General features: G+C 31.7%; 1 protein-coding gene across 1 annotated transcript in view; it reads right to left on the bottom strand.

The window, feature by feature from the left end:
* The window catches only part of LOTGIDRAFT_230253 (hypothetical protein), a gene marked incomplete at its 5' end in the record, with an annotated part of 64,451 nt that extends 57,504 nt beyond the window's left edge, over nucleotides 1-6,947 (bottom strand). The window contains 5 exons of the mRNA XM_009047209.1: nucleotides 1,722-1,805; nucleotides 4,350-4,541; nucleotides 4,869-4,911; nucleotides 6,280-6,323; nucleotides 6,851-6,947. Of these exons, the coding sequence (XP_009045457.1) occupies nucleotides 1,722-1,805; nucleotides 4,350-4,541; nucleotides 4,869-4,911; nucleotides 6,280-6,323; nucleotides 6,851-6,947 (460 nt within the window). The remainder of the gene's footprint in view (nucleotides 1-1,721; nucleotides 1,806-4,349; nucleotides 4,542-4,868; nucleotides 4,912-6,279; nucleotides 6,324-6,850) is intronic.
* Between the last annotated feature and the right edge of the window lie 3,008 nt (nucleotides 6,948-9,955).

Below are 9,955 nucleotides of genomic sequence, written 5' to 3'. Positions count from 1 at the left end.
CATTATTATTATTATCATTATCATTATTATTATCATTATTATTATTATTATCATTATTATTATTATCATTATTATTATTATTATTATTATTATCATTATTATTATTATTATCATTATTATTATTATCATTATCATTATTATCATTATTATTATTATTATCATTATTATTATTATCATTATCATTATTATTATCATTATTATTATTATTATCATTATTATTATTATCATTATCATTATTATTATTATTATCATTATTATTATTATTATCATTATTATTATTATCATTATTATTATTATTATCATTATTATTATTATTATTATTATTATTATTATTATTATTATCATTATTATTATTATTATCATTATTATTATTATTATCATTATTATCACTATTATTATTATTATTATTATTATTATTATTATCATTATTATTTTTATCGTTATTATTATTATTATTATTATCATTATTATTATTATTATCATTATCATTATCATTATTATTATTATTATTATTATTATCATTATTATTATCATTATTATTATTATTATCATTATTATTATTTTTATCGTTATTATTATCATTATCATTATCATCATCATTATCATCATCATCATCATCATCATCATCATCATCATCATCATCATTATTATTATTATTATTATCATTATTATTATTTTTATCGTTATTATTATTATTATCATTATTATTATCATTTTTATCGTTATTATTTTTATCGTTATTATTATTATTATCATTATTATTATAATTATTATCATTATTCCAGATCCAAGTAAGAAGAGATGTGTATTGTATTCTCAATTATACAGTATCTGAGGTGACGATGTAATAAAGATGACTGATCATATTATAACTATTGTTGTCAGTTTACTATGAAGATTATATATATCCTAATCCCTTGACAATATCTATTGTATACTACTTTACCACATTCCCCAATGTACAACCGCAGACAGTCTGCTCAAGATTGTCTGGTATATCAATAAACTTATAGCTTAAAACTTCTCTATATAATATCCATATATTAATATGTAGATACATGTACATAATTTGTAGGGAATCAAGAAATCAAGAAAATGAATGACCTCACACCTGAAAAAAAAACACGCAAAAACAAACCATTTCTCAGTTTATTTCCTTCTTTCAATCTATATTGATTTCTGTAATGGTATATTTGGTGTAAAGCTGATGTAGCAGACTGTTGGGGTTGTTATTTCTGTTGTAAAACTAATAGACAAAAATACCAACAAATAGACACTAGTCTTCATTTTTATTATATTCCTTTCAGATCAATCCTTTCATGGAAAATGGCAGAGTTCATGAAGAATTTAATTATGGTCTCGGCTTTCTTAGCTTACATCTATTTTCAGCCCTTGCTTTATTAACATTGGTTGTAAATTCTTCCTTCCGATCTCTTGGGAAATAGAAATGTCATTCAGTTCATAAGACACTTCATAAGCAAACTTGTCATACAAGTGTTTTAAGATAACTGTCAATATTAAATACACCATACAACTCATATCAATTATACAGACACTTAGAAAGTTATGACGAATTGACAAATCTAGTGGACGAGTCAACATACCAAGTTGACAATTCTAGTAGACGAGTTGACAAACCTAGTCGATGAGTTGACAAACTTAATTGACGGTTAACAAATCCAGTCAAAGAGTTGAAAAACCTAGTCAAAGAGTTGACAAACCTTGTAGACAAGTTGACAATCCTAGTCCAGAAGTTGACAATCCTAGTAGACGAGTTGACAAATCTAGTCGACAAGTTGACAATCCTAGTCAACAAGTTGACAATCCTAGTCAACAAGTTGACATTTCAGTCAAAAAGTTGACAATCTTAGTAGACGAGTTGACACACCTAATTGATAAGTTGACAAACCTAGTCAACAAACCTAGTAGGAGAGTTGACATCATAGTAGAAGAGTTGACAACCTAGTAGGAGAGTTGACAACCTAGTAGGAGAGTTGACAACCTAGTAGGAGAGTTGACAACCTAGTAGAAGAGTTGACAAACCTAGTAGTAGAGGGGTTGGTCTATTAGGTGTTCTGGAAGTGCATTTCCTGCCTTCTAAGTTGTATCCACTCCATTGATTGTATGTATCTTAGTACCCATTTACTATTACAGAGACTGGACAATTAGTTCATCATCCCATCCTATAGTAGAAGTTGCTACTTTTAATGGCACTTGGGCTGTACCAATGCATTGTTGTCAGTTTATGGATTTTGACTTATGGATTATGGATTAATGTCTTCTTGTACTGCTGTCAGTTTATGGATTTTGAATTAATGATTTGATAAAGTTGCACTTTTTAAGTATCATTGCTAGTTTATAGAATTAAACTTTTGGATTGCATTCAGACAAGTTTAGATTATTTTTCCTCTGTAATTGAACTGTGTAGAATTTTCTATCATTGTAAGGCTAATCTATTTTATTCTATTCTCGTATGTGGTACTTGACAGTTTTACATCCTGATGGGAATTCTCATCACTAGTAATAACCATACCATTGACAAGTTTTCACTGGCTTAATGGAATTGGCATTATAAAGGATCTGTTGAAATAAAGTTGAAATTAGAAAATCTATGGTGTGAATATTATTTGTAATCTCCAAAAACACTTAGACAAGCATATGATCAGCAATCTGGAGCTATTGAATGGTGACTGAGATGACTGGTAAATGCAACCAAATCGATGGTACACGCATGACTGGTAATACAGTCAAATTAACAGTATTTTGTCTGAATGAGACATGACTGGCAAATACAGCTAAATCAACAGTCTAGAGCTCTAGTCAGACTTGTCAGATAAATAGTCAGACATGACTGGCTAAAACAGCTAAATCAAGTCTAGAGCTCTAGTAGGACATGACTGGTAAATACAGTCAAATCAACAGTCTAGAGCTCTAGTCAGACATGACTGGTAAATACAGTCAAATCAACAGTCTAGAGCTCTAGTCAGTCATGACTGGCTAAAACAGCTAAATCAAGTCTAGAGCTCTAGTCGGACATGACTGGCAAATACAGCTAAGTCAACAGTCTAGAGCTCTAGTCAGACTTGACTGTTAAGTACATCTAAATCAACAGTCTGGAGCTCTAGTCAGACTTGACTGATAAATACAGCTAATTCAAAGGTCTAGAGCTCTACTCAAACTTGACTGGTAAATACAACCAAATCAACAGTTTAAAGCTCTAGTCAGACATGGCAAGCATTCTTATTAACTCACTGTCATGGTTTTGTAAATTTGAGTGAAAACAGTTAAAAATAAATAAGTCAGACTGAGGTCAAAACGCCTTAGGGTAAAAACTGTCTGTCTCAAATTAGAAAATTCCTATTCTTTTTATCACTGCCTTTATTGAGCTTCACACCAATTTGTAGCTACAAGAATTTATTAATCCTGTCTGTCAATAAACTAGATCAATAGATTATCCAGAATATGTATCAGGAACAGGGAAGAATATCAATATTTCTATAGCGCTCAACAATTGATGTATTGATAAGTTTTTAAACAGTGATCATTATTTGTTACTGTCTGGAGAAGGGTATATATAATCAACAGATTACAGTAAAAATGTTGTCGATTACATTACTAAACCGAAATTGAATCCTCCATATAAACTAGTGCTGGGTATTGCAAGTAATGCCTCGATATGATATGTATCGTGATACAAGGTTGTGTATCACGATATGGGATGATGGGATAAAAATTAAAATGACCTCGCAATACTGTGTCATGACGTATCGTGATATAAAGATTCAGCAATATATCTTGCCTGCACTAATCTAAACCTTCAGGTACGGTAGTATTCTTGTCATTATTGTGAACTGGTCAAGACCTTACATAATACACTCATTTGTCTATTTGCATGTCGTATGGGATATTAAACCCAGAAACCAATAGTCTACAATATGTCTTACACCAGAACTTCTCAGCTGGGGTGAATTGGGGTAAATAAAAAACATGAGGTTGAATGGTCAGAAAAGGGGTGAATTAATATGATTCGCTCATTGTGTTCACCATCAACCATTGATTCTGACTTCTCAAGTGTTGTGGAAATCTGAGCATATTATGTGGAAGTTTCTACAGAAGTGGGAAGCCCGATTTATTGATTATTGTGTCAGTAGGCGTCATTTCTCTATACTGGATATTGGTGACGTGTCACATTAATTGGTCGACCTGTAGTTTGAGAGGGAGTGTCTTTGATTCTGACCAGTGTCTCAGGCAATTAAAATGCTGGACATTTTCATCTATCCATCTAAACATTTTCTCACAATTGGGCAACCCATATGAAACCCTTCCCAACTTTCAAAATTTGAACTTACCCACAGAGTCAAGAGTAGATTTTTCCAGAGCTTCCAATTTCTGTCTTTTGACGGCATTCGCCATACTTCGTTCTTTCTCTGGATCATACTGCCTATCTGCTACAGGTCCGACTAGCACGTAAAGATCTTCAAGCCAGATGTGTATATCACCACTATATAGTCTAGTCCAAGGTATATCTATCTTTAATCGTCCTGTAATCACATATTCAGATATAAATCAAAACAGGTGCTTTCAGTCTGGAAGGGTGGGGGAGATGACAGCAGGGTAAAAACTCTGCCGATTTCATGGTTTTAAGTTTGAGATAAAAAGTCAAAAACACAAAACTCTTGTGGTTTGCTTAAACTTCATTTTAGCAAGTACACATAACTAAAAATTTTAAGTTTGTCCAATTTACTGTACAGATGGAATATAACACGGGAAATATTTCTTGCTTGGCATTTTATTATCTTCCCAATCATACCACAAAGGACTACAAATTTCCATTCAATAGTGGTTTAGTTTAACAGTACGGTACTTACCAATATAGCCAGCCTTAACCTCGACAGGTAAATCAAGTTCAGCCTAAAATGAATAAATTTAGAATGAACATAGAAAGAATATATATTGTGTAAGGTAGTGTTAGTCTACCTAACTGTAAATGGGTACTGGCAATTTGGAAAAGATCAATGCCAACGTTGGCAAGAACCCAGTGGAAGTCAGGATTGTCAACCCATGGGAGACCTCAGTTATTGAAGCAAACGTTTCCACCTTGAAATGACGGACATCAGAGGGGCATGCATTTTGAACAATAGAAATGTTGTTTGAATGTTAAAAGACCCCTTGAAAGTTGGCAATCCAAAAAGAGTAATATGGTTTTCTCTTATTGCACACAGCATTAAGAGCTACGTACAGTAGAAACTGTATTAAGAGACCACTCAAGTGAATAATCCAAAATGGTCTCTTACTGGCCATGGTCTCTTAGAAGACAATTGGGTCAGAAAAACACCATAATTGTTTGTAGTTTCATTACGTATTAACTAATGGAGAAATACATTACAATTATTACAAATTACCACAATGTAAGGAATCTGATTGTTAATGCATGAATAATATTGAAAGGAGATCAAATGAGATCAATATTCTACAGCTGACACATTGTGAGATAATAATAAATAAATAAACAGCTATTATTACTGTTAGTTCTATATTACTCGAATACATTCATAGTTATCTCAGATAGCAGAATCAGAGCAAAATCTTAATTGACTTTAAATAGGTTATTTGTGAAGTAACACTTGATATATCTCTTTGCTGTAGGTAATCTCAAAAATTTGCTAATTGGCACTGATAATGGTTCTCAATCCATCAATCGAATCTGTAACTTTTGCATTTATACTGATATACAAATGCCACAATTGGCTGATTAATGTAAATAAAATAGTAAAGAGGTTTCTTTAACTTTGAAAGTGTGCCAGTGACGGTAGGAAAGCTAAATGAATTCGTTGATACCTAAGGGAGCCATGGTTTTGAGGTTGTGGGTCCAATGTAGTTTTGTAAACCTAAGAAAGGGTATTTTCAAGGAAATAATTCCTTCCATCTTAAGTAAGCTTTTTATGTCTATTTGGTGCACTATCCAATTATCAGTCAGATTTCTGTGATCTTGCCGTTCCACTAAAACTAAGCCTTTTTATCACATAATAATCGCAAGCCATTTAGATATTTGTAGCTGCCTTGCAAATATGAAATCATATGAAGTTTAGTATTTGTATAATTACAGATATCTGATGGAAAATTGGAATGATGCAAATAGAAGTCATAAAAAGTGAAGAAAATCTCTCTATAATGTCTTTAGAGTGTTTAAAAGATTTTCTAGTATTCTTATTCATGCATCGCGTTTCTATAACAACCAATCAAAATTTAACGTCAAAAATGAAAAATAATAAAACTCACCAAAGCTTCAGGTCGAAGCTGTAAATCACTGAATTCTGCATCTCCTAAAAAATAACATACCAATATAAACTGGTGAAGTTTGATAGAAGAAACATTATCAAATTATTGTCAGACTGACTAACCTCGAAGTGTATGGTTATAGACAATGACCTAAAATGATGCTAGGGGCAGAAGAATGGGGTTTTTTTTCGCCCGATCAAGTCGATTAAAATCACAAACAATTTCATTTGCTAGATCACAAAGGGACACACATAGCAAATCTACAAGAGCCTATTGTCACTCAGCAGAATTTGTCCTTCTATCATGTAATCAGTACAAAATACCCGAGGCAGCCATTTTGAACATCACGTCAGATTTGTTTCAAAGTTTCGATCGCTTGTTAAAATACGCCAGACAATACTTAAAGAACGGATGAAAATGTCTAACATTCTTTATGTTGGTGATTCCTAATTGGTGTAAAAAACCGTCAACATTAAGCAGACACACTAGTGAATTTTTTGAGCGATTTTAAAAATTTGCAGCGATCAGTCTAAAAATATGCTCGAGTTGAATTGATAAAATATCCACTTACCATTCAAAATACTGATGCTTAAATGGCTAGAGTCTAAATTCTGTATATATTTCCCAAAATATTTATTTAATACACCGACTATTACAGTTTCTAACATCTTGACTAGCAACTACACTTATTATTCCTCTTCTACTATAAATCCATTTCTAAATTATAGAAATCAACAGAATTCACCATGTGTTGAATCTTCACTAGGAAGTTTATATTGCAACCTTGCTCACTGAATCAAAAAGAGAATCTTAATAAGAAAGCAAAATATATATCAATTATAAATGCAAGCTTTCAGAAAGAAATGCTGAGTTGACAAAACAAGTCACAGATTTGGTATCGAATGTTTCAGTAGGTTGAGCATGATAAATGATTCTATGATATCATATTGTAAAGTGAATCACATATATAAATAAATAGTCACCTGATGAGGGTTAGTGAAAAATTTACTATTTTTGTAGAATGAAAAATTTTAACTTTCAAATTTCAAGAAGGTGGAGCGTAATAATTGACTCTATGTTATCATATTGTAAAGTGAATGATAACTTTGAGAATAAATAGTCCAAGGAAATCATACGCTATCTACAGGCTTCTATAGATGATTTTGATGACTTGTCACTTGAGAGAGGGTCAGGAGAAATTTACTATTTTTGTGGAAAACAGTCAAGTAGTAACTGAATGAAAATTGAAACTTTCAAAGTTTAACATGTTGAGATAGTCTCCCAATCTGTCATCAAAGCAATGTGGCTGATGGTATCATTTGATAGTATAAGAATACATTGGTTTTGAATATATAAAAAGAAATGAACACATGAGAGGTTCTGCATCTCAAAGGATGATCTGTCTTCCACAAAGAATTACATTTCTCTCTGACAATCTCCAGACAATCATCCGTCAAAATTATCTGTCAGAGCCTGTAGATAGGGCCAGTGTTTCTCAGACCATAGAATTGTATACTGACAGTATACAATTCTATGCTCAAGACTATATATATCTAATGGATAATAACTTATAACATCATAGTTACTGCAACATTTAATAGAGCTGCTGAAATCAGATATTTTACAGTAACCTTCAAAAATATTCAAACATTCATGTCATTCTACTTAGAATAATCAAAAAAACAATAAAACAACATATCACCTGGCTGAAAAATCTGGGATGTCAATAAAAATTGTTTAAGGGTCACTGAGTGTAACCCATATGGTACAATTGTCACTGATGAATATATTAATTAATTATGTACAGTGAGCAAAACATGTTCACATACTGGTCTCAAGCCATGTCCAGATATAATAATCAATTCAATATACACAGTTGGTTAAGACCTTGGCTAGGATAGTCTGTTTCATAATCAAAACCTTGAATACAGTGACAATTTTACAGATTTTCCATATATTAGAAATCAGATCTATAGTTAAACTTATTTTCTATCCATTTTGCATCATATGGAAGCACATTGACTGTCTCCAAGGTCGAAACTCTGACGTTTTCTCTACTTCATTACTAAGTCATAAAATTATTGATTCTTCTTTTACTGCAGCCACTGAATTCTGAATGAATGAATCAACTTTATTGCCGATCGCTAAGCGCACCTGTTATTCTTGGTGCATAGGTAGGTACAAGACATATTCAACCGAATGACTGACAAAACATACCTGTGATCATAGAATAAATTACGCGTAAATCCATAAAATATTGGCAATTATCACCATTTCCACTTTCCACGATCGTTTCGATTAAAATAGCAACACGGGTCACGTGATGTTACCGGAAACACAAAAATGTCAAGGACGCTTCTGTCAAAATATTCTTCTTAACCCTTGAAACACAATATTTAGCGCGAATTGAATATTTTCGACATAGTCTGTTATCAAGTTTGATTAAGAATTAACAAAGTGACATTTTTATATATTACTGATGAAAATGTTTTACATAATTTATAAATTTAAGCCTTATACAAATGTTGTCGAATTCATTTTCATAGACAAATAAAGGATAGGGTTAAAGTTAATACTGTTGGTGATTCAGTTCATTGCATTGGGCAGAACGTTGTAGGCCTAAGTTCTTGTTGCAAATCTTTCTCGTGAGACCTATAGCAAGAATGATACAAGAAACCTGATTAATGTGTTTGAATTTTGTAGTTACCTCCCTTTCACTGTAGAAATTATCGTCGGTGGGCTTACAAAACCGCGTATATGGCCATTTTCACTAAAATCACTTTTTCGATTATTTGGAATCAGCAGTATATTCCGCACATTTTTATATGGATTTGGTGGTTCTAAGCCAATAAAAAGTTGTCTTTTCAAACATGTGACAAATTGGCGTATATTGATTGGTGTAAAATTGGGTCTTCCAAAATCACGTACCTCAAACTTTTTTTGTCAGGACAAAATGTGCAGCAAACAAACTATGCCAGAGTGCCAGAGGTAATGTAATAATTCTTTCGCAATTTACCTAAATGTCTTACGAACACTATTACATAGCTAAACCACACCAAGGATGGTTTAAATAACTTTTTGCATACATATTAGTTGCTTTATGATAGGACGTCCTTTGTACAACAGAACTTTTTACGTTGACGACTTAATATTTTTTAGTAAATTCTCTCCTAATCTGTAATGCTGTGGCCTGCAATGCATATTGCATCATTGTAATGAATTTTTGATATTATGTCCATACAAAAGTTCGTTAAAATAAAGTAAATTTTGACATACGCGATTTTGTAACTAAGCCTTGAAAAAATTATTTGGTTATTATTCGTATATTCGCGTTTTTAGAATAACGGTATATTTGTCTTAAGGTCGTATTTATATCATATTATTATTATCAAAATAGGCCTGTAAGTGAATACTGAATGATACTTTGTTTTTTATTATTTCAGTTGATATTATAATATCCTCACAAACATCAAAATGGCCAGTTATTCGAGAGGAAAATATTTGGTTAGTCTGGCAATAAAGTCCACCAAGAATTCAATAAATGAAAACAACTGCGGAGATGCTAATGATAAAAATTGTAAAAAAACAGATAATCAACCATTACCTTCTGCTATTCTTACAAAAAAACCTGTGCCACAAGCTATAACCCCTCCTGAAAACAATGATATATTTCTAT

Source organism: Lottia gigantea, assembly GCF_000327385.1.
Source record: "Lottia gigantea unplaced genomic scaffold LOTGIsca_11, whole genome shotgun sequence".
Taxonomy (NCBI): domain Eukaryota; kingdom Metazoa; phylum Mollusca; class Gastropoda; family Lottiidae; genus Lottia; species Lottia gigantea.
The sequence above is the reverse complement of the archived record's forward strand: the minus strand, read 5'-3'. Positions and strand labels throughout refer to the sequence as shown.